The following is a 26,692-nucleotide window of genomic DNA, read 5'->3' on the forward strand; positions in this document are numbered from 1 at the left end:
AATATTAAGAATAACAACTACTTACCGACTTTGTCAGTAAAGCAACCAACGCGGCAACACCCAGAGTGTTGAATAGCATGGATCCCATAATCGTGCCCAGCCCCATATCTGAATCCACTAACAAGGTACTGATTGTATTTGTGAAAAATTCTGGCATTGAGGTGGCCGTTGCCATGAAGGTTGCAGCTGCTACATCCTGAAAATTTAGAAATTCAGAAATATCAATTGCAAACCAATTCAGTGGAGATTTTTTGTCTTACCTCGGACAGATGTAGATCTTCGCAGATGTATTCTACCGATGGTAAAAAGTATTCGCTGCATACGTACGCCAATATCGTAAAGAAGTAAATGGCAGCCAGGAAGTGTAGTATTACTGCTCCTCTGAGCCGTTCGTTTTCTGGAATTGTACAAGAAATGTTCTAAATCAGTACATGAATAGTGTTCCAATCCCACAATGATGGCTTCCAGTTGAAGAGTAAATAAAATTGTTCTTGGTTTGAAGTTATTTAGCAATTCAGGACGCGAACGACAGACTCTCAAATTTATCGGCAGAACCCGCATAAGCATTACTGTAGGATCACAACTTAATTCGGCAAAAAGTAGGATGTATGCTGAATAAATTAAATAAGAAATAGCTACTCAATAAATTAAAAAATAAATCATAATTGTGAAACCATTAACCAAGTAACTACAAAACAAAAATTTACATATTAATTATAAAAAAAGCAATCTACACAAATGTATTCTTATCGAGCATAGGTGTCTCATGTCTGCACAGGACTTCCGTAAAGCTAATTGCTTTATCGAAATAAAAAAAAATCTAAACATTCAACAGAATAATTTTGGCTTGATATTTTTTGTTTGGTTTCTTTTCACTTCTAATGGGACCCAATTTATAACCGAAAATCCATAGAACTGAATAATATGACCTGTAATAAATCATTGATTTCATCTTAGTGAGTATAGCTACAAAAAGTTCAATTGACAAAAGTGATAAGACATAAACGGAACTACAACTTTGCAAAATATTATATACATTTAATTTCCTAACATAAAACATCAATGAAATATTCCAGTCTTCAATCGTACCGTTCGTTTTAATTGAACTTTTCATAAAATAGTTATGAAATATTATCGTTGAAATAAGTCCACTCACAACTATATAAGTTATTAACTTACTCGTAAAAACATCAGGTGGCAGATCATCCATCGAAGTTGTGTGAACACAGACGATCGGGGAAACCGACTCATTAGCTCCTGGCAAATAGTTTATGGTGGCTCGGCTGTCCCAGTTTAGGAGGAGTGTGGTATCGTTCAATTCCGTATCATTTGTCATCTGCACGTAGTTGATGAAATCAAACAGCGATGGAACTAAAAATAAGGAAACACATGGTGATAAGTTATTTCCAATAATGCGGCGGTGTATGGAAAATGACAGAAAACTTAATCATTCCGTCCAATGAATATCTAATTGAGATATCAACACTTGAGAAGTGGCAAATAAGTGGCTAAGTGGGAAAACCAATGTTTTGACGTAACCAACCCTTATGGGTTTCTGAAATGCAAATATTGGTATCGTTGTGCGAATGCACTTCATAAATAGCCTTGCGTTTTTCGATTCACATATGGTCGAGCTTCTCTAAACCGCACAAAGCTTCTTTTTCTATGGCTCCACATTCCAACTGAAACTTGCTCTGCTTTTTCAACTTAGTATTCTATTAGCATTTCCTAAGTTAATAATTGAAACCTTTTCTGTGCCCGCCGTTACATGAGTATGTATCTTGTGTGGCAAGTACAATTGATACACTTTGTCGAAAATGTTTCCCACCCAAAAACATCTTAGACCGGAACGAGAATCGAACTCGCCTTCTCCAAAAGGCGCCTACGCCTTTGCTTTTAAGACTAGCTGGAGACCTAAGCTACCTAGACCTAGGAGTAATTCTCGCTCAGACCGGGCCACTATTTGCACGAGGTTCCTTAAAATGCCTACATTTATGATAATTCGAAAGCTTTCGGCAAGTAATAAAGGATCAGAGTTGAATTCCTCAGAAAGATGGGCCTCTTGTTAGTTATACACGAAATCACTTTTATTGACCCCTCAATTTTCGTCAATTCTTACTCACCAAAACTGTCATAGCTTCAACATTTCTCCATGGATTTAAGAGGTCACAATGTCGTTGGAAAGGAAAGAGTTTGAGGCAACCATATTGAATTTGGCCGCCATATTGGAATTATTTTTTCACTAGGTTCGTAACCACCGATTTTAAATATTAATACATCGTTGGAAAACTTAATTTATATTGTACTTTGTGTCCAAAAATCTCAAGTGTATAATTTTTCTATCAAAAGTTATGTACTAATGTACCATATTATTTTTGAAGGCCTATCTGACCAACGTTCTGAACGTTATTCAATGGTCAATGGTTAATATGATGCTACGACGTAAAATTTCGTTTCAAAACTAGTTTTAAATTACTAAAATTTCGCTTGCAAAACTATCTTCTAACGAAATTTAACGGAATTCCGCGGAATTTCGAAACAAATTTAAACTCAAACCTTGCCAATTTGCATTCTGTTAGAAATAGCTTTCCTCTCAGCAATATAAATATATCATCCGCTAAGCCAACTATTTCGAAGCCTCGAGCCTCCAGTTGTTTGAGAAGATCATCAAAGATTAAAGACCACAATAGAGGTGATAGTACGCCTCCTTGGGACCCCCTTTGACTGCTCTTACACTAATTGATGCGCTTCCAAGGTTGGCTGATATTTCTCTTTTTGATAACATCTCGCCAATCCAATCAGCAATACATACATCGAAACTTCGTTTCAACTTAGCATTCTCCATTGAACTGTGAGATGTGTTATCGAATGCTCCTTCAACGTGACACGCACTCCCCTCCATGCAGTCGGACGGAATATAGCCGGAATATACATATAATTCCATCCCTACCTGGCCGCTTGAAAGGTGCAAAAGAATCAATCGCCCATTCTACTTTCTGTTCAGTAAATATTTCACTGGCCAGAGCACTAGCATCACTCCTAGTTCAATTCATCCCAGTGACTTTATTCGTTTGCTGAATATCTCGCCTGGCGTCATTTACACTAGTTTGCGATAAAGATACATTCTGGTCTTCATGTAAATTGATGATAGAACACGGGAAGTGTTTTTGCACCATTACTTCTAATGTTTCATAAGTTGTCTTGGTAAAATAACCATCATCTTTCTTAATAGTCCCAGACCATTTGTGTGATCCTTAGCAAGGACTTTCTGCAATCTGTAGAAAATATCAAAGTAGATTAAACAGTTGGTGAGCTGTGCACATTTGCATTTTCTCGGCCAATCATGATTAGCAACTACGATGTAATGTAAATCAAGCTAAGCTCTTCTGTGACTATTTGCACAATATGTAAGAAACATTGCAGATTCGTGAGCATTTCTAGATCTTCGCATGAAAATCCAGAACGGGTTGGAAGATCATTAAAATTGCTTAAAGTTCTTTACTCTTGATTGCTTTCAGCTCATACTGACCATAACAGCTTATTCTCGCATTTAATTGAAGTCAGTTGATGATGAAATTTTGGCAACAATTTTTGCATGCTACATATACAAATATAAAAGGAAAAACACGCAATAGCTCAGCTCGTCGAGCTGATTGTATATAAGACTATGGGCCTATGAATTTGAAAGAAATGATAGCCTTCTGATACAACTTTTTGTATGAGAAAGGAAAAATTATTTTATATCTGGCAAACTGCTGCCGTAAAACTTTCACATTTACAATCCAAAATACATACATTTAGAATCTGTGCATTTATTTTCTAATTTCGAGTAAGCTCACGCTGATAAGCTAATATGAAGTATGCTTTTGTATAATCACATAATTCTTAAGTGAGATAAGGTTTTTATTGAAATTGGAACGAAAAATCACACAATTTCTATATTTTTATTTATTTCTTCTTCTCCTTCATCTTCTTCTTCTTCAATGGCTCTACATTCTATCTGGAACATGCCCTGCTTTTCAACTTAGTATTCTATTAGCATTTCCTCAGTTATTAATTGAAAAAGCTTTTCTATATCCGCCATTGCATGAGTATGTATCTTGGATGTACAATGGAGTCGAGATGTTTCCAACCGGAAAACACCCTAGACTGGACCGAGAATCGAACTTGCCATCTGCCTTTGCTCGCAAGGCTACTGGAGACCCTACTTACCAATATAAAACTGAATCGATTGATCAGATTTGGTATCCCACGCTCAACAATGCATTCCTTTGAAAGGGGCACAAATGCTGGGGTATTGCCTTATCGTCAATGGTATATAAACGGGAGCGCGGTAATTTATCACAAATTGCTTCTTCTGTCCTTATAACTCTATTGGTTTCAAAACAGCTACTTGACTTCGAAAAGTGAAATCCGAATTCCGTACATAATGTAAAACCAATTAATTAAACATTCCGCGGAAAAAAATTCGTTTCGTTTCGTAAAGTTTCGAAATAAATGAACTTTGATTTCGTATCATTTTGAAGTCTCGAAAGTAAATCTATATTTCGTTTCGTTTCGTTTCGAATCACCACAGACATTTTGAATTTCGTTTCGTTTCGTTTCGTTAGGAAAAAGTGTGTTATCGCATACCCTTACAAAATAGACACGATATCTCTATTTTTATATTTTTTTCCGAATAAGCAGTTAATGCTTAAGATTGTTGTATTTCTAACCCCACAAACTAAATATTTTTTGACTAAAAATTTGTATAACGTTCTAGAGGCATTTTAATCGTCATGTTCTATATCACGCCATGTCAAATTTCCATGATTCTATTGTTTATCGAAACATTTCCAGGTGGCAGCACTGATGAAGGAATCGCCCGCATGCCACCGGGAATTTTGAAGTTTTTCGAAATAGTTTAGGGTGTATCTTGGGTAGAACCGGTTTCGAGATCTTTATTATGAGCTACAACTAGAATATGAATTAACAGGTAAGTACATAGATTTGTAGTAGTATTTATCACTTACAATTCGGTAGTCCACTATTCACTAGTTCACCCTTAGTTACTGTTCTGGTTTTCACGCTTTGGATCTAGGGTAATGTGACCAGCAAGCGTCCTGCTAAACGCGGGTTGCGTCACTGGCTTGAAAATGGATCCTCCAAATATCCATTTCGCATAGATTTTGGCCCCAAAAAAATTGGAAAAATATTTGTAAGACTTCATGAATTGTTATAAATTTGTAAAGCGAAGTTGGAAAATTACGTCTGGTCACATTAATCTAGGGTAATTATGTAAGCATTTTGATATCATCAATTTCTTCTTACTTTCTTCTTACTGTTTCTTTTCAGGATTCTCTTCGCTTTCAGATGGATGGACGAACTCGAAATGCAGAATTCACGAACTCTGTACTACATAGCAAATACGGAATAACAAGCAAGAATTTAATGGACACGAGTTTAACTATCCTCAACATTGTAGTGATACTTGTGCGGAAAGCAAAACGATCGGCCGGTCGCCGTGATTAAGTTTTGCTTTGCGCGGGTGAGTAAATAAATCAGAAAGTGAAAATTTGCTTCCCGTCCAGTCGTGTTTCTCCAGTGAGCGGATCGGCCGGTCGTCGAAACTTAGTTTTGCTTTGTTTTTTTCCAATTTCGTTTATTTGGTAGGCTCAGTTTTGCTTTGTGCGGATGGCAAAACGATCGACCGGTCGCCGTGATTTTATTCGGCCTTGCGCGTGTGAGTAAATAAATCGGAAAGTGAAAGTTTATCTCTTGTCCAATCGTGTTTCTCCAGTAGAAGCGCGATCTTCAGTAGTTTGAATAGTTTGCAGTAGCCATCGAACAAGTAAGTGCAGTGCGTGTTTTAGTCGTCGGGAAAGATTTAAAATTTCTATCTTATGTTCGGTGGCTCATGGCGCTTTGCACCGGTCGAAACAAGCGCGATCTTCAATAGTTTGCTGAGGCCATCAAACAAGTGAGTACATAGTGCTGCGCTTCCGTTCGGTCGTCCAAAACGCGAATCTCTTCAGTTTTCATATACCACCGGGCGTGCATGTTTTACCTTTTAACTCGTCGCGAAACAGCGTATTAGTGTTATTTCCCATCCCATAGATCGCATCGCTTACCGAAGTGAATCCAGATAAATTATCCTTTGTAACTAAAACGATATCCTATACCAAGACAATCGTGGAGATGTTGAGGTATACTCGGTCTCTAGTAGCAACGATAATCGGACTAACAATCCTTCCCTTCCTTTCATTAAGAATATTTTCACACATTTACACATTCCGGCGATTGGACCAAAACTGAGACGACATTGTAAAAATGAAGTCATGTTTCAAAAGCTGTAAGTTTATTTGTACATAGATTTAAAACATGTGAATGATGTTGTTGACTTATTAAAACCTAATTGAAGCAGTTTCGTATCTCGATCAGAACATTGTAAGTTTAAAAACAGTATTCTTAGGCATGTCCAAAATAGGTTCATTTTTCATTTAGCCGAACATATTTTCGACATATCTTCTTTTTAAGTTTTAGATCTCTTAAACTTTTATTTTTACCAACTATTTTTTTTTTTTGGTATCAAACCATTCATAAATTACTGTTCATACCGCATATATAAATTACCGTTCTTTGATGTAAGCCCCAAAAAAATGTGTATTAACCAAGGAATGTAAAATATCAACATTGCCAATGACAATGACAGCATTGTCCTCTCTTGTAAATGTAAGGACAAACTCAACTCGCAATAAGCGTTTGTCCCAAACTGCAACAGAATAGGACAATAATCGCCTGCCGCTCATTTTTGAGAAATAGTCGGTTTCCGATGATGTTTTTGGTTAAATCAGTATCAGTTATCATAAGCTTAGACATAAACTTAAGCATTTGTACACATGATTTGTGTTTTACTTCTGAAATATGAAGTTATCGTAGTTTGAAAAGTTCTCAACAATTACCTCTCCATATTCGTTGCAGATAAAATGGAACACGACATTGTCTTTATCCTCTGCAGATAAGGACAAAGACTTATCGCTATTCTCTTTTGTTGCTTGTTTTTTGCATTTTTCAGTGACAATTACATTCCTTGGTATTAACCCAAAATGTAACTGTTTTCATTACCGCCATCGGGGGTAACCATGGGTCTGGGGGGTGAGAATGGGTCATCGCTTTCACCGGCAGCCTGGAGGTCGGATAGCAACATCGTTCGAAAAGGTCTCTTATGCTTGAGCCTTCTTGCCCTCAAATACATTCAATACTAGTCGACCCGGCAGACGTTGTCATGCATAGTAGGCGAAAAAGCGCGTTGTGAACTGCCCTTGCGAAATTCCCATGCGAATCTTTGTTTTCGTAATTCATAATTTACTCGACCTTATTCGTGATTTTCGCATGAGGAAATATCATATAAACCCGTCGGAAACGATAATCATCATACCTGCTGAAGGAATGAAAAAAATCTATCGAGCCGTTTTCGAGTTATGCGGATACGAACACAGACCATTTCATTTTTATTATATAGATAATCTACATTCTAAGTAGTTATTCTAAGTAGTTGAAACAGTGACCCATTCTCACCCCCATTTGACCCATTGTCACCCCCGACGACGGTATTTCCATACAAAAATACTGCCTATGATCGCATATTAGACCCAACTTTGCTAGAATTCCTATTCATATGGGACAAATATGCGATTGTGGGCAGAATAGTTAAGAAAGCACCATGACAAGAACCAATCTTTGCTACCCGAACCGGAGAGCTATCGAGGCGACGACTTCGATAACAGAAATTTGTATGATTTAGCCTTGCATAAGAGGTAAAATACCAAACAAAAATAAATTCAATTTATTAACTGAGTTTGTTATGGCTTAAGTATTGTGCATATTACTTTTTGGTATTATTCCTTTGGTATTTTACCTCTTATGCAGGGCTAGTTCATAACAGAGTATGGTATCAATAACAGAATTAAATATTATTGAACCAATTTCTCCAGCACGGGTAGAGCTCTTTGTCCATGCTGCTTGTGGTACTGAAATTGATATTAGTTTCAATACCCTTAGCCGGTAGATATTGTTCTAAGTTTTTGAGTGCTTATAAAAATGTATTGCTAAACAAGGATTTTCAGGATGAAAACTTCGAAAATGCTGGAGATTACTAATTTAATCTAAAAGTAACATAACTTTGCAAACAATACAAAATTATTCGAGTGGTCCAAAATATGTTCAATAGGTGGTCCAAAATTAAATCTCACATATCTTCAGAATTGCCACGTAAAATAACTTTGTGACGCCTTTGGAGGTGTTTTGAAGCGAAAAGCTGCGAAAGCAAGCTTACAGGGCCTTCTTATAACTACTGCAAACGAACTTTATTTATGTGCTATTTCAAAAATAGATTCCAAAATTAACTACGTAACGGTTGTCGTTTTCGGATGAAGAAAGTCCGTTGAATTATAAGAACTATGTTATGTAATATTTGTATATATTTTTTATTTGAAACCAAATATTGAATTTTATTTCATGAAAAACCGAGAAAATCTGGACTTGTAAAAGCGTAGCTTAAAGATTAAACATCCACCTCCACAACGTATTTTCGACGGACATTTTATCATAAAATCAACAGTGAACACTTCATTATGTTTGGTCAGTTACAACCCTAGCAGCACGCGTGAAAGGTCGGCAACTTCAACTGACTGATTGGAACTGCCATTTTGAAGTGATGGAGACGCATGACCGTTTCATGCGTATTAGAGTGGGGCGTCATGGTCATTTTTTCAAATCAATGGTTTTTCTAAGCCATTCTGGGTCCTGAGCAACTGTGCAGAATTTGGGACCGATTGGTTGCTTCCTCGCTTTCCGCATCGCGTTTGCTGGAACGTCCACGAAAAAAGTTATAACGCTTTGAACATTGAGTGTTCAAATCATATGCAAAAAATCGTTTATACAGTCAGCACTGCCGTACTACGTAGACCAATAATTTAACTGAGTGTTATTTCAAAATAATTGATCTTATAAGGCTTTAGAGCAAATGGGAACTATCCGGAATTATTTCACAAAGAAAAAAATCCGACAAGAAGAAAGATGGGTTTTGCCCTTCGATAACCACAGGTTATCCGGTAGTGCTGGCAGAAACATTGATTTCTTGCATATGGTTTGAACAATCAATTTTCGAAACGTAATAACATTTTTTGTAGACCTTCCAGATACGTACCTTCTTCGGCAAAGTCTTTCGGCATCTTTCAGACTATATGCTAACGTATTGAGTCACGTGATTGATGACAAATTGAAGCCGCTAAAAGCAAAAATGTAAAAAAGTACGTTTTCCCATACTAATCTCCATGTAAATTTGAAACGCGATGCGGCATGCGCGGTTGCAACCAATCGAGCCCATATTTTGCACAGTTGATTGGGGTCCCAAAACGATTCAGAAAAACCTTGATCTCACTTGATCGGACGAAGTTTGCGTTTTTCCATACAACTGCGCCCCACTCTAATGCGTATATAAACAAAAAACTAAAATTAAAAAAAAATGTTGCTCAAAAACAGCTTGGTGAACCTTTCCAATTTTTTTTGCAGGAGAGCTGACGTTTTTGTTAGGATACGAATCCAGCTGCCAAACACTTCTAAAGTTAGGCCGATACAAATATTTAAAATCTATCTTGTCTTCCCCCCCGGGATTTTTTTGCCAAAAAATCATATTTTGAGCTGGCAACAGAATAAAATTCGGATAATTTTGAGGATTTTCAAAAATTCTTTAACAAATCCGAGGAGTTTTTTTATTTTTTTCATTTTATTATTTATTTTTTATAATTGGGTGTTGCATGCAATCTCGCCCATGCTGCGTTCTTCTCTTCTATGTAACTGCTCACATTCGCCGTCCTTACCAGTCGTTTCCTATGATCCAGGGGCACCGTGCCAAGTGCAGCCCAGTTGCGGTACTACCAATGGCTTCGGATCGAATATGTCTCCAGTCATCTTCAAAGAGACACCTGAGCCTAGCTGCTCTTCCGTTGGGAGTGCTGCTTCCAGCTGCTGCGCGTATTCTTACGGCCTAGTCTGTCGTCATTGTAGCTGTGCGGTAGAACAGCTTCTTTCTCGTCATCAGGTCTCCCTTCGATTAACAAGGCAGTGCACGTTGATGATGCTATAGTTGAAGAAGTACGGCCTTGCTTTAATCCTCAGCTTGCACATCGCTTGCGTTGATTGGCTGCCACGCAATCTGCCAGCACTAAGCGCCAACATCTTACCCAACACCTGTAAAGCCGAGGTTCCCATGTCGTTGGTGGTGCCACAGCTTTACGAGTAGAAAATTGGCCGCTCGATGCCCGCTTTTCCTTTTCTGTCCTGTCAGCAAATCTCCTGCAGCGCCATGACATCCCGAAGTTGCGGAGGATGTAATACAATCGTAAATCATCCTGTCTCAACCCTGCGAAACCTAGCGACTTGCGGTTCCATGTTCCAAGCTTCAATCGTGATCCTTTATTCGTCACTTCCTAGATCTTTGCCGATTATATCGAGTCGGTCATTATCCCTTATATTGTTCGCCAATTATTGGTTTTCCAGGCGGCTTATTGGGCCCTGTCCGACCTCCTGTCTCGTCAGGAGGGCCAAATCGTGTCAGGAGCTGTTTGGCGTCCCACCCTAACTTACCAGGACTTGGGCTTGTGCGCTTTCCAGAGCGACATTTTGGTCCCTTTACAAGTAAGACTACAGGTCAAGTACGACTACGATCGAGTCAGAGTCGACTTAAGTCGAGTCGAAGTACGAAGACTTTTTCAAGACGGCAACCTTACTGTTGAGATCAGAAATACGTATCTGTCAAGATACAATTAAGTGGTGGAATTCAATGGGATTTTATAAACTCGTCTTATGACAGGTAAAAGATATACTTAATACTATAAATACTGTTTCAAGATCTAAAGCCATATTATTAAAACTATTTTTGTATCTTTATTAAGGAGACTAGGGACTAGATACTAGGCCTAGGGATAAAGGCTGGCTCGTCTTCAAAACTTTTTTGATTTTTAGGGATTTCGACTGGATTAGTTGCTAATAAATGGGATTTCCGGCTTTCCAGTAACTGCTATGAAAATGTTGATAATTTCAAATCATTGGCAACGATTCGATACAGGGGTTTTTGGGAATCAGGCCCTGATGACGAGTCTCAGTCTCAGAGCCTATAGAGCCATTTTTCCATTCCAAGAGGTACTTGAAATGGTGTACCTATTAAAAGATTTTTCAAGAAGTCTTGAAGTTTCTAATAGTTTCTGTTCTTCCATAAAATTGTTGAACATTTTCTGGAAGTACGTTAATATTTTGCTAGTTCAGGAAGGCTCATAGAATATATGAATTTTGTAAAGAATATACAGGCTTATAAGTAAGGGTGATCCAGAAAGTTGAATATCTAAACAAGGATGCTTAGCTTAGCTTGACTTAAGCTAAGGCTACCTGTACTTTAATCAGTATAGTTTGCTTCTCCGTGACTGGTCAGAACTACGGGTAGCCGTAAAGTGAACTGTGATCCAAGTGAATAAGGGTTGGTTAATTTACTACCTACGGAGAGGAAAGTTATTGCGCAGTTATTGTTGTTACTAGAGGCCGGGAAAACCTCTGCATCCCTACAATACCATGTAAAGAAAATTTTGTTTATTCGGTAAAGTGGATGAACAGAAGTATAGATCGAGGATTCACTTAGAAAAGTAATGTAGTATATGTAGTCATTATGTGATGTAGTTTTTGTAAGTCCTCCTGTCCTTGCCAGTATGCAGAAGCGGTAGATCACTGAAGACTGCAAGGCTCGTCTCCAAAAGTTGAGGAAGCTAAAAACAAGGGATATGGGAGAACAATCGCAGAGAGGAATGTTAGTGTGTTATTTTTTATAAAGAAAGACTCTGAAAGCTTCTAATATTTTTGGTCTGTAGGAATCACAAATATACCTACGTTTACTGCATGAAATCGTATAAGTTAGAAAACTAAAAGTCCGAACTGGAGTGCTTATTACTCATTAGGTTTAAAGAATCTCTCTCGTAAATAGTATAGAACACCCTCAACCACCCATTCTTGGACGATCAAAAGCTTTACCAGTAGTTTACTAGAAGTTAGTAACAATTGCTAAGAACCATCCAATAATTGTCTTTGCAGTCATAGGGAGTTTTATAACTTATCCGAGGATGTCCAATTTTTAATCCGAGAGAATTTCCGGAAATCAGCTGGAATTCCATAAAAGCACTCTATAGATTCGATAATCCGGTTTTTGTCCTACCCATGTCTCAGAACGTGGCCGCGTCTCTGACTATTGTAGTACATCCGCATGTCGGTAGCAGGCCTATTCTTCAAGAAGAATTCTGTAAGCTACTAAGATTTTATTGGAATCTGTACGAATCACTAATGGTAAAAATTTTTGAAGACACACTTTTTAGAAATGTTCTATAAACAGTGGAAATGCAATAATTGTCCTAATAGTTATAGGGAGTTTTATAATTTATCTGAGGATGACCGAAAAAATCCTAGCGAATCTCCGGAAAGTCGCTGAAATTTTATAAAAGTTTTCTACAGATTTGATTGTCCAATTTTTGTCCTACCCACGTCTGGGAACGTGGCCGCGCCTCTGTATTTGATGAATTGTGCTTTTGATTCTTCGTTACGATTTAATACAACACACATGTCTTGTTAAGCCAAACAAACTAAATTTTGGTTGAGACTATCTAATCTGATGACTATAACAACAAACGTTGTGTGTTGAGACAAACAAAATTAATATTCATCAAAATGTGATTTTAGTTAGACACAACCTAAATAAAATTATAGTTTCCACCTGTTGTTTTGTTGAAACAAACAATGTTGGTTTTAAAACAAGCATAATTTTTAGTTTAATATTCAAACAACATTTTGGTTGTTTCAAACTATGCTGGTTCTTCCCCGTGTAGTGATGATGTGACGATGAGTCATTTTGTAGAAACGAAGTAATCAAAACACTGTCAAGATGTATCTCCTACTGAATCTAGATTGAACATGTCATTAGATATTTTTGTTTTGAGCCTTTTATTTATGTTTCTATGACTTATTTAAGACGTTGACATGTAATTGACATGTAAAACGGCTGTGCATAGACAATAATTGACGAATTTAAACTATTTATAGGTTTTGATTGGCAAGCCATTCACAAAATGCTTGTCGGAAATTCGCAAATGATAAGGGTTTACTGACATGAGATTGATGCAAATGCGTTGAGTACCGAATTGATAAGAGTGAAGGTTTTTCCAGTTGATTCATAAGTATGAGATTGCTAGTGTCGCCCCTGTTCGCGTGAACAATATCTAGTTTGCATCAATATGACAAGTACCCAATTTCCTCTAAATGTCCGATGTTGTTGGTCGAGCGAAACATTCCCCATGTTTTAGGTGCATCATAAACAGCTGAATTCAGCTTATTGAAGTCAAATTCGATAACACATAAAAATGACTACAGCGCCACTAGTGTTCTACGAATCCACTTGATACTGTAAAGTTTTAGGATGCAGTCTGTCGCAATTGCACGGTGTATTTTGATTTCCCTAGCAGGTGTAGATGGTTGGCTTTCTATGTTGTCTTTTTGAATCACTGGTAACCTCCATAACCTAACGTTATGGGATATCGCGTCTTTTGAGCTTTTCTTTGAGATAAAAAAAGACTTTTTGACAGCAGCAAGTTATTACTTTTATCTTTTTAAATAATGCTATCTGGAAAATATCATTGTTGCTTGTTTTGCTATCAGAATATCCTTAACCTAAAAATGACAATAAGTAAGTAAGTAAGATTATTTTTGATGGACATTGTATTAGCTTAGAAGAATGTTTCATTGGATAGTAGAAGGATTTCCACAACTAAATAGTATTCACGTAAATCAATATTAAGCATACGTTCATGTATATCTAATATCTATATACATAAAAATTAATTTCTGTCTGTCCAACCCATATAGACTCAGAAACTTGCTGGATCGATCGACGTGAAAATTAGTATACCCAGAGGTTTTGGGCCGAGGAAGGATTTCTTAAAGATGGCTCGAGGACCCTCACCCCATCCGGAAAGAATATACAGCACAAATGAAACAAGAAATTTCTGCATAACAAAGAACTGATCAGGTAATCCAATTTTCAGAAATGAAATATGCAAAGTTCGTCGGGTCTGCTAGTTCAAAATATAATTAAAAATAAGTTTGACTTAGATGACAAAAATGCAAAATATTCTGCACCATCCGCGAAAATGACGATTGCCGCCGGAGAATGTCTACTGTTTTGACGATGACGCAAAACCAGACGTAAATTCATTCAGGTAATAGTCGTTTCCTTAAAAAAAATGTCTCCAGTTCACATAGACTACATTCCAAGCATCAGCATGACCAAAATGCCATGACTCTGGAAAGCAAGAAAAATTGGTCGATTCCATTGCCACTACTTATGGATTTACGTACACACAGTCAAGCAGTTCTGATAACAGTGACTCCTCTCGTTTTGTTCAAACATCCATCCAGTTTTACCAACAACGACACGAACGGTCAAATTTATTCGACCAACAATATCACACACGAACGACCGAAGCGCCTTAACGGGCAGCACCAACTGTCAATAAAATATATGAGTTTGTACAGCTTCTACAAATGCTCAAACATATTTCGGCGAATTTGACTCACGCCCCAAACAACTCAAGCCAAAAATCAAACAGGTTTAATTTTTTTCCAGCGAGGCCGCCAACTGTCAAATGGTTGTTCGGACAGCTTAACACACGTTCAAACCGGCAGCAACGAAAGGTTTTTCGTGGGTGCGGAGTCAATGTTATCAAACTAGCGACTGTGTTGGTGTGCGTTACATTAAGACTACTGTCAGTGGTCTGAACCAATTGCATCTGTTGCAGTTAAAAAAGAACTTTTAAAAGTTGACACTAAGAGAAATTTCTCCCTGTTCTGTACAAGAATAATGACATTGAATTATTTTTTGCATTCCTGTTGCCCCCAACTGACATTAAGCGCTCTGTATTTACTTAACGATACTGTGCCGAGATCTGCTGTGGTATCTTGCAGCTGCAGAATCCATACAGAATCTATTTTTAGATTTTGCCATTATTCATTATTTATTTGTCGTTGCTGGTCCATCTCGTCGGCGTGGGTCCATTATGTTTGTTTTGCTCCATGTCGTGTATCCAATGATCGTTGCATTGTCCGGTTGCCATTTATCCGGGTAACGTTGGAGGAATGCCTCCGAGAAGAACAAGTTGTCGTTCGTAATCAGGCAGCCGGCTAGCGGTGAGGCGTGCACCCAATACGCCACCACGCATAGGCTGCACATCCGGCGACTGGCGGAGTTTTCAGTGGAGGGGCTGGGAATCAGAACCCTTGACCATTCGCTTGAAAGGCGAACAATGTAACCAACTACGCTACGGGACCCCCCTAGACATTGAATTATTATAAATATGTAAAATAAGAAATCAAACATTTGTACAGCAGATAGCAATTTTCGGCACAACAGGCTGTTGGATACATAAAATTACGGTTGTCAAGAGGGGAATTTCAGTTGTCAAAATTGTAGCATAGCCGCCTTACTTATTTAAGCGTGGAAGCAAATAATTCTCGCTGAAACCAGGCCACCTATTTGCCAAAGTTCTTAAAGAAATGCCTAAATTTATATTCTTTCGAAAACTTTCGGCCGAAGTGTATTATGGATCCGAGGCGGCAATTCTTCAGAAAATGAACCCCTCGTTAGATTATACGAAATCATTTTAATGAACCACTCGATTTTTGTCAATTCTTGACTCAGCAAAACTGTCATAACTCAAACATTTCTCAACCGATCGTAGAGATCAGCATATCGTTGGAAAGAGGAAGAGTATATCCTCAATTTGCAATAGTAAAAATAGAAGCATGCATATTGAATTTGGCCATATCTTGGATTTCTTTTAAAAAACTATTTTTCCGCCAGGTTTTGCAGCCACCGATTTTGAATATCAATACATCGATAGAAAGCTTAGCTTATATTGTGCGTGTGTCCAAAAATCTCAGGTGTATGTTTTCTATCCAGTTATGTACTATTTACCAATACCAAAATTCTTGAATTATTTAATACAATGGCAACTTGAAAACAACTCGTTATGCTCAAAACAGCCCTTCGAAATTAAAATACTGTTGTGGGTGATGCTTTTTATTTTTTAGAAACAAATTTGTCTTAGAATAGTGTATGAAATCATGGGTTGACGTCGTGGTATATATCCTATATACATAAAAATGAATTTCTGTCTGTCTGAACCTTATAGACTCCCAAAACTACTGAACCGATCAGCGTGAAAATTTGTATGGAGAGGTTTTTGGGGCCAGAGAGGATTCTTAAGATGATTCGAGACCCCTCCCCGCTTTTTGAAAGGGGGCTCCCTTATACAAATGAAACTGAAATTTCTGCATGCTGCTGCTGAGAACTAATCAGAGAATAAATCGAATTTTAGGCGATACGGGGCTTCGTCAGGTCTGCTAAGTTATTACATAAAAATAATGTTCGTTGGTCAGATGGCCCTTGTAAAAAATAATTTGGTAAATCGTACCTGTTTTGATAGAAAAACAAACACCTACTAAGGATTTTGGACACAATGCACAATATAAGCTGAGCTTTCCATCCCGATGTATTAATATTCCAAAATCGGTGGTTGCAAACAGCGGAAAAATAGTTTTCAAAAAGAAATGCAAGATGGCGGCCAGATTCAATATGGCTGCTTCTTTTTGCTATTTCAAATTGAAGGTACACTCTTCCTCTTTCTAAGGGTAGGCTGATGTCTGCGGTCGGTTGAGAAATGTTGGAGGTATGATAGTTTTGGTAAGTTAATAATTGACCAAAATCGAGAGGTCCATTAAAATGAGTTCGTGTACTATAACTAACGGGGTTTCATCTTTCAGAGAAGAATTTAACTCGGATCCCTTAATATACTCGCCGAAAACTTTCGAAAGAATATAAATTTAAACATTTTAAGAACCTCGTGCAAATAGTGGCCCGGTTTCAGCGAGAATTACTCAGCTGAATTGCTAAATTGAATTTCCTTATGATAATTTTGTGTTTTTTTTTTTTCGATAGGAAACTTTAATTTGTTGACGAAAGATTACGTCCTTCCAGAGGGTGGGGGATCCTTCTGCAGATTCAAAGTTCACGAAATGTTGCCACGAAGTATGGGCCAATAACTCAGCCGTCTTCCAACCGATTTTGGAGATTTTGGCATCAAACGATCGACGAACTCTTGAGGTTTTTTGTTTTTTAATAAACATTTTATCATACTAGTCCCCAAAAGTCCAAGTAAGAGGGGATTATAAAACATAAATAATAAAATGAAGAAAAAAAATTAAAATACTCCTCGGATTTATTAAAGAATGATTTGAAAATCATCAAAATTTGCCGGAAATTTTATTGATAGGGTAAATGAACCAATAGTGGAGGAACTAAGCACGTTCCAACACTATTCATTTTCCTAGAATCAAACAGAATTTCATTTCGCTTACCTCGGGTATATATTCGAAAGCGTTCCCCATCTATTTTATTGGAAAAATGTTTCCGTCGCATGTATTCCGTCCTAAAATATCAACTCCAATTGTTAATTTTTTCTTCCAATAGTAGCGATATTTTTTAATTCGTGTTCCTATAGTTGCGAATCCCATTTTTTTCTTACGGGACTCGTTACTATAGGAACACTACCGCAACTATTGGTGCACAGGCGAAAATTTAGTAAGTTATTTTCTAGATATTTACCAGTTTTTGAAGATATTCAAGACTGTTTGATTCGTAGATTTAACGCACACTGTACTACCGCAACTATCGGTACACCCACGACTATCGGATCGTTTGCCCTACTCCCTAAAATTATTATTTTTGGGCAAAAAATCCGAGGGGGGACATTATATCGGACTATGTTACTAACGCCAGGCACTTTATTATTTACTGACAAGGCTGGATTAATACAAAAAAAAACACAATGTTAATATTGGAACTGTGCGTTTGCTGTCAAATCACTGTCAAATGTTCCAATCAAGCATAAGGTTCTCGAAAGTTGGAGTTTAGTTATCCGCGCACTTCACTTCATGTTACTTAGAGCTAATTTCTTCACCTCCGCTTAACTCTTAAGCGATGCTTACTCATACGCTTAAACGTGGATTAATGCCTAAGCGGAAATGAAGAAATCGACCCTTAGAGGGGTGTCAATCAACATAAACCGAATCATTTCAATATGCAGACACACTTTTTACAAAACTAGCTACATATCACAATGATCTCCTGCATAGCATAAAAACATCAGTGAAAATGACAGAACACACACAAAAAGTTTTTATTGAAATTGTGAATTTAAAATCCAGGAATCTTCTCATTGATGTATGCCAATCGAAAGATAAGACTTTGTTTCGGCTCAATTGACCCGGATAAATTAAAAAATTTACTTTGAAGAGACTAAATTGGGGTGTCCAAAATGTGCACTGTCCAAAACGAAGAGTATTCCTATATCAGAAAGTTGCAATTCTCAGCGATTTATCAACACTTGATGCCGATTTCAAATTTCTATTTCATAAATGAGACTTCCATCTAAGTAATGGTGTGATTTTTGCCTATATCAAAATGGGCATGGCCAAAACTCACTAGTGGTAGGGCAAAATGGCACACTCGCAAGAGAAATAAAAAGAGGACGCATGGTTGTTTGAAAATCTTATTTTACTAAAAGAATATCTCACGGGTGAGCTGGAACATTTTCTGTGTGAAACGAAGGATTTTTTTCAATCTTCGCACAACTTCGCTACTCCTGAATAACAAATATAAAATTGTAATAGTAATAATCACTCAGAAATGTAGAATAAACGATTATATATTGTCTATCCGGAACAAATCTATAACGCTTTTTATACCGAAGGTGGATTTTTCTCCAGATACAGGCAACTTTCCCAACTTTGGAAGTAGTGCGCTGGATTCGCCTAAAGATGTGGTAAACAACGCATCAATTAGTTTGACAGATAAAACTTCGGAAGAAAGTTCGCTTCAGAAGTCCAGACTTCCGAATTCTAAGTTGGTGTTGGTGCTACGCCGACAATAAGTGATTTTATTAGCTGAGTCAATTTGCCCAATAGTTGCGTACTTTTATTTACTGTGTATGAAACCTTTCCCCAAGCAGAGAACGTCAAACAACACGTGGAGAAAAAATATCGCCTTGGAATATTTTTTTTAAATTATCAAAGTGCTATTTAAGCAAACATTGAAATATTATTCAAAAAGTGTAGGCCTTAGCGAACAAAGGCAACTTCAAAAGATGGGAATATTATCACCGCAAAGGGATGAATTTTTGTTTTCAAGGTTGCATTGCATTCGACGAGTGAAAAAATAATAAAATCAAAGGTGGTAATTTGGCCCGTTTTTCGCAATGCTGTTCAGAATGCAGCAAATGAGAATTGAAATCTTTATTCTTGTTCCGGTTTAAACTTTTCATACCGGTCCTATAATCGTGTCAAAGCGAGGATCGTCCCCAATTAGACTCCACGATGATTTAACACAGTAACATTTATTCAAAATACAAATAGCACATTAGTGTACCTACAAAATTTGAATATGCAACATTGCATAGCTGTATTGACAAAGTGCTATCTCGGTTGAATGATCAAATGTCTATCCGTCTGAACGTGTGTGGGGATGAATGGCCTGGGAGGGGGTGTGGAATAATTAGCCAGGCAGTTAACAGAGCCTGTAATGCTGTGTCAACACCTTTTCGTGGTGCATTACGAAGTAAGATCTACCACACTGTTCTTTAGTTCAAACTATTCTTGTTAATATTTATGAGTGATGGTCGAGAGAGTATGGAACGACTATAATTTGCTTCTGAAGAAACCCATCTTTTGCACCTTTTGTATGGAGTCATCGAAGTAAATTATAAAAACTTAACTCTATCTTAGACATGAAATGCCAAACGCAATGAAATCAGATTTCTGTACAAAAACGAATTCGGAGCTCATAAGAAGAAGCAACAATATGGTTGAACTTAAGTACCGATAAATGGTCAAAATCAGTATTTTTGAACCCGAAGCTGATTAAGGGGCGTGCCTTTGAGAGCTGGTATAAGCCATTTCCAAGGGTATAAATAGCGGTACCTCAATCTAAAAAGGCCTAGACATGCACTAAACAAATGGCACGGGTATATGTAGGGGAGAACGGTCCGAAATGCACCCCTTAAGCTTTTTCGATGTTTTCTCCCAAATAAACAAAAATACCCAACGATTTCAACGTATAGGTGCAAAATTTACAAACCCAGCTACATTTCACAATGATCTCCTATTCAAAACAATAAGGTTTTCATGACTTTCTAACGCATTTAAAAAATGTTTTTAAAATAGGCCTGGGGCAAAACGCCCGAATGGTGGCTTAAAATGACTCAATTGCATGTAAAATGATGGCGAACGCATGGTTGTTTGTTTTTTCGTAATGCATTGAACTAAAATCGAATGTGGTGGAAGAATAGCAAATCGTTAAATTTGAGTGAATATGAAGGGATTTTGCTTAATTTTTCTAATGGAGCTCAATGATGGATAACTAATTATTAATTGTAATGGTAATGTTCGTCCATAAATGTACTACAACAGATTATGTGAGTGATTTTATGAGTGAGGCATTTTTGCCCCAGGGGTGCATTTTGGACCATTCTCCCTACTACAAAAGTTCAATGAAATGGACGGATCATCCCGAACAAAACAACTAAACGCTTTCGAATTTTGTTACAATTTTATCACAAAAACATATTTTGTAATAGCTTTCAGAATAAAAATAACCAATTTATAGCACGAAGTTAAAATTATTTTTGCAGGTCTTGGCAGGTCTCAACATTGTGACTAACAATCAGAAGTTTCGAACAAGACCATTTTTCAAGAACATTAAACTAAACCCACTACAAATTAGGCAGCCTTTTCAAATTATATCAGCCATGTTATATCTATGGCTGGGAGACTTAGCTCCTTATTTTCCTAAGAACAATATATTTTTTTAAATAAGTTAAAATGGTGTTTAGTTTTTGTTATGCTCTTTTAGTCGGGATAACTACTGAAAATAATTTCGGTTCAATGAGAATTTGGAGAACTGTGTCCATTTTTTCATTCAGAAAGAAATAGCCTAATGAGCTATTATTAAATAGCATATTTTTAAATAATGTCAATTTCTAAATCCATTTATACAAAACAAACTCGCACTCGCTTGGCTGTGGATATACAACAGTAAAGCAAATGTGGAGATTGGGCAAATCAAGCATCCGAAAGATATTCAATTTGCAAAAAGAGGTCACCGCAGTGGAGGTTGGTATCGGATTATGATGGCTTTTCCGCAAACGTGACCTTTAAGTGGTCTTGTTGTGTGAGGGTTATCACGCCTATCTAGAAGTAGGAGGTTGAGGTTCGAGTCCCTCCAAGACACGTGGATTCTTTTTCGCAAATTTCATATCAATTTGTCCATTTCGAAACATATGCTGTGCATATGCACAGCCAAAATATTTAACAAAAAAAAAAAAAAAACAAACTTGTTCATTTTAACATGTTCAGAAATATGTAATAACAACGCACATGTTTAACGATCGTAATGTATACAATCTTAACTGTAATCATCACTAATTGGATCAAAATGACACTACTATTGCATTGTGTATGCAACCCATAATTATTATGAGAGTAAAAGAACCGTTCTAATTACCTAATGTGCTTTTCGAGAAACGATTTTTCGCAACTTAAACAAACGTTAACTACGGTGGTTCTTGTAGTTTATTTAGATGTACGCTTGGGAACAACATGACAACAATAAGAAAACTAAAAGTGGTCTACAACCAGTTTTTTTTTTCTAGCAGGAATCATGACAACTTCACTATTACAAATTCATCTCAATCATCTCGAGAAAAAGGAATACAGCTTATTGTTGAAAAACCCTTAACTATATTTTTCTAAACCGTGATTCCTGAACCCATTAAATCGTAAGCCGTAATTTGGAATCAGCTTCTAGCTAAGTGGCAAAGTCCGTCGGGAGTCCTTTGAAGCTTAGTTTCTGGGTTCAAACCCCACCGAAAAAGTGGTCACCTTCAATACATCTTTCGAATTAAATGTCTCACATGCTGTGCATATGCATATCGAGTTATCAAACACTGTAATGAAAAAGTAGTTTCCTCATTGTTGAAATATGTTCGTCTGACCCTTGAAATATTTTTTAAATTGAACTATTCAATAATTATATTCGTACACCATCAATAACTGAATAGCTTCCGAGTTAGATCCATTCTGATTTGCAAAACATTGAATTGAGTTCAAACTTCTCCTCTTTGTTCTACTTTTTCGATGGCATTATTGCATTCGAATTTAGTGTTCTGTTACTTAACATATCCACAGTAAAGGTTTCCCTAAACACACGCAACACAACCGTCGCTGTCGCTTGGCGACTGTCGTTGCGATTCTATCGCTTGGTCGCTGCAGGAACTGTGACGTTTACGCTTCCAAACCAACGGCCGAATGACGGTGATAGTCGCGTGGCTTGTGTTTGGTGTTTAATCAAAAACTTTTCTACGCCCACCATTGTATTGCATTAATATATGTATCCTGTATGGCAGGAAGAGGAGAATATTTGCCATTATTAGACCGGACCGAGAACTGAACTCGCCATCTTCGCTAACTGGAGTTCGATAACATTTAGTAAATATGCAAAGAATGTGCTCAAGCTTATAATTGATGGATCTTCCAAGACATTTTTTAAACCTGTCCTGCAGGTTTGATCTGGTAAGGTACTAATCAGAAAAATTCGCACCGTAAAACAGAGTAACTTACAACAAACCGAAATGAACATTCTTAGTTGTAACATGGTGTCAAATAATATAGTTTCATATCACGATAAAAGCATCACTCCAATCATATCCCATATTTGTTATTTCAAAGTAAGAAAAATACGCTAACATGTTTCTATTCATCGTCAATATTATATACCATCCATTCATTTAAAACAACAAACTAATAAGTTCTGTAGCTTGAAGTTGCAAAATGTTGCAAGTTACCTCGTATGACGGTAGATGCTAACAGGTAAGTGAGATAAGTTAGCATTGTTCGAAACAATTTAATATGCATCATCGACCGACACGCGTGTCAAAACCGAATTCAGAAACAAAACATATCATGATTCATTCACTTAGCGGAGACGAGCCTCTTCCTCCAAATGTTTTGAATTTAAATGAGATTCATCTTGAGGCTATTATACTAAATAGATTTTTGTTGTATATTTCCCTTGTAGTTTAGTTCCCTTCTTTATTCGACACATTGTGGAATTTTTTGTGTTTTTTATTTCTTGGGTACATATTTGTAGAACAGTTCAATTTGGCAAATGTCATCATTTTAGCACATGTTAGCAAAATAACCAGCTTAATTCACCGAGTAGTGATACTGCCTTTCTTGCATTTAGCCAAGACACCAACCTTATATGGTTGTAATAAGGTACGATGAATATTTTTTTCATGACTGTTGAACGCAAAGGTCGCTCGTTATCAAATTCAATAGTGATCATCTAGGCTTTGCCCTCTATCGAACGCAACTTGTTGCTAGAAAATTGGTTCACGATAACTATATAAAAAGTTGTCTAATGTGTTTCCAAACTGTTGGGCACACACATACATACACACGGACAGACGGTCATTTGCTCAACTCGTCGAGCTGAGTCGATTGACATATAACACTATGGGCCTCCAAGGCTTTTATAAAAAGTTCGTTTTTGGAGTGAAATGATAGCCTTTCGGTACAACTTTGTTGTACGAGAAAGGCAAAAAAATTGTAATACATACATCACCTAAATTATACTAGATAGATGGCGGCCGTCATAACATACAACTGTTTCAGAACGATTGCGCAACTTTTAAGGAATCGATACATTTTAATACGCGCCATTATTCTACATGTGGAGAATGATATCAAAAGTGCGCTCACTGATTCGCTGTTTTGGTCCACGACAAGAGCGTTGATCACAAGAATTATTTCATGAGAAATGAAAAAAAATAAAAATAATGTCAAACCTTTCACATACTACATACACCTATATCTATATAGCAAATCCATGTGAAACCGATATGCGATCTCTCAGAACTTCGTGATATTCGAAATGTCTTCCATTGGCTGCTACACATGCGTGTAATCGATTAGGAAAATTATCGACAATGAACGATAGTTTCTCCATAGTATAGCTATAATCAGGTGATGGAATTAAATGGGATAGTACATAATAGTACTAACTTAATGGAGACATGCCACTGAAAAGCTCCAATTAATTTTCTAATCATGTAGCAATTGTTGGGCTGTTTTTAAAATTATCCATCGACGTAGTACAGACTACTGATATAGATTAATCCATTGGATTTTGGTCAGGAGAATTTGAAAGCTATCTGGCTAAATATCTTTTGAAAATCCCGTTACAAAGCTCCAGCGGCTTTTTAGTTCTATATGATGGTAGGTACTTAACCTTGTCGATGCGTCCATTCTCTTCTGACCAAAATGTGTACTTGCCTAAGGTGATACAGTGTCATTTGGAAGCACCTGAGACACTAACAAGTTGATTTTAGCGCCATTTTCGATGGATAATTTTTCCTCATCCCACTCCAACTTTCATCTACTCAGTGACTGAGTAAAAATGTATTGTAATGTAAATGTAAATGTAATTGCTGTCGTTTTTTTTTTCAACGGAAATTTTACTTATTTTTTGTCAAAAGCAGGACTTTTTCATAGTTTTGGGAAAAAAGAAATACACAAATTTAGCGTGTATATCCACAACATCGGCAAGGAGACGCATGGTTGCTCACTATGATTTTAAATTGATTTTTTTTTTATTTTGTCCCAAGACGAACATTTTTTACTTGCCACAACAAATGTTTCCTAATTTTGAGCTTGAGCTTTAGCTTGATTGACTGCTCGTAGTTGCTACTCCATTGTGACCATATAAGCTGTTCATGCACAGAGAACCAACAGATGTTTGCTTGGTACTAGCACTCATCTCCAATGTTTTTTTTTTTGTTTAGGCGTAGAACCACTGCGCCCATGGAGTTGAACATTTGCGGAAAGCCCCGAATTACTATTATCTATCCGCATCTTGTAGGTCAATCAGAATTTGTCAAGTAAATAACCTAATACACGTCTTTTTCCAATTCGGCATAACTGAATTAATAAAACACACTACCTTTCCAGGGTTTGCAGTCCAAATTTCTTCTGGTTACATAAAGACACTTTTAAGAAATTTAGATCTACACTTGTACAATTCACCACAACTGCAAAACAAATGGTCCGAGGATTCACGTTCCATGTTACAGTAACGACAGATATCATTCTGAATCTGGCCAATATTTTCAAATGATATCTACTCGGGCAGTGTTCGGTTACTAGGCTAGTATAGGTGCCAAAAGCTATCATGCTGAGCTTCCAATTTTTGAACCATCTGTATATAATTTTATGGAACCGTCACGAACAGTGGGACCTCTGACTTCCTAAACCATACATGATGGCTCACGTATCTTATAAGGAATGTCATAGTTCACAGGTTTCATCCACTCTCCATTCATATTCATCACTAGCCCATATTGACAATTGTGTGCAATACTCAAGTGGCCCACTAAGTCTCCTGACATGAATAATTTCATACGTTTGAGGTTTTGCATATTGGTGTTCGCTTCTAACTGCACGAATTAATGCATCGGTAGCAGACCGCATCGTGCTGTCGTGCTGTGCGGTTCTTTCTCTCTTTGCGGAAGGAAGTTTTTAATACTACCCGAAGCTATTTTAATTTCAACGGTGCTTCTTAACGCTATTTGTACCAACTGATCCCGTTACGATCTTTGCAAGGACCCGTGCCTTCGTTTTACGTTGGACCCGTTTGCGGAAGTAAAATTCCGACAAGCGGTGGTAATCCTGCAGGGACACCGTTCTGGGAAAAAAACTCTTAGAAGGTCACGTCTCCACGCTCAGCAATGAGTATTAACAAAAACAAGAGGAAGGGGGAGTCTCTGAATTCTCCACTTCCTTCAAAGAAACAAGGTTTCAAGACCGTCCTACCCAAGCGCGGAAAAAATAGAAGGAAGCTGGAGAATTCAGATATTCCTTCTAACTCTAATATCGGAAATTATTCTTCTCCAATCGAACTGAGCAATCAAAATTATTTATCAGATCGCTCACTGCAGGTAAACTATCAGAATTCTAAATCTGATAGATTACCTGTAAGAGCTGGTGTTCCCCAAGGCAGCATACTGGGGCCCATTTTGTATAACATTTTTACTTCTGACTTACCTGATTTACCACCAGGGTGTCGAAAATCTTTGTTTGCAGATGACACAGGTCTCTCAGCCAAAGGGCGTAGCCTTCGTGTCATTTGTAGTAGATTGCAAAAAAGTTTGGATATTTTCTCCACTTACTTGCAAAAATGGAAAATTTCCCCGAATGCTTCCAAAACTCAGCTTATAATTTTCCCACATTAGATACGTCTCTTGTGGTTGGTCCCGTTCGTGCCACGTGCTTTCATCTGGTGCGTACTGTGGTGCTGTGCAGCTGTCGTCAATAGAAGTTGAGTATTATAATTTTTCCCTCGTTGTTTCCCCCTTTTCCAACCCTAGTCGATAACTTTATGATAGTTTTATTTTAGTTAGTTAGTAGGTAGCAGTTAGATTCTCTGATTTACCCTCCCTGTAGTGTTTTTCAG

General features: G+C 37.3%; 1 protein-coding gene across 1 annotated transcript in view; it reads right to left on the reverse strand.

The window, feature by feature from the left end:
• LOC134224523 (sodium/potassium/calcium exchanger 4-like) overlaps positions 1 to 26,692 on the reverse strand; it is a 55,309-nt gene that overhangs the window by 1,154 nt on the left and 27,463 nt on the right. Inside the window, exons 2-4 of the mRNA XM_062703897.1 lie at positions 1,180 to 1,371; positions 261 to 397; positions 26 to 196 (exon numbers count right to left, since the gene is read on the reverse strand). Coding sequence (XP_062559881.1) covers positions 26 to 196; positions 261 to 397; positions 1,180 to 1,371 — 500 coding nt within the window. The remainder of the gene's footprint in view (positions 1 to 25; positions 197 to 260; positions 398 to 1,179; positions 1,372 to 26,692) is intronic.

The sequence above is a fragment of the Armigeres subalbatus genome, chromosome 3 (assembly GCF_024139115.2).
Source record: "Armigeres subalbatus isolate Guangzhou_Male chromosome 3, GZ_Asu_2, whole genome shotgun sequence".
In the NCBI taxonomy this organism is placed as follows: domain Eukaryota; kingdom Metazoa; phylum Arthropoda; class Insecta; order Diptera; family Culicidae; genus Armigeres; species Armigeres subalbatus.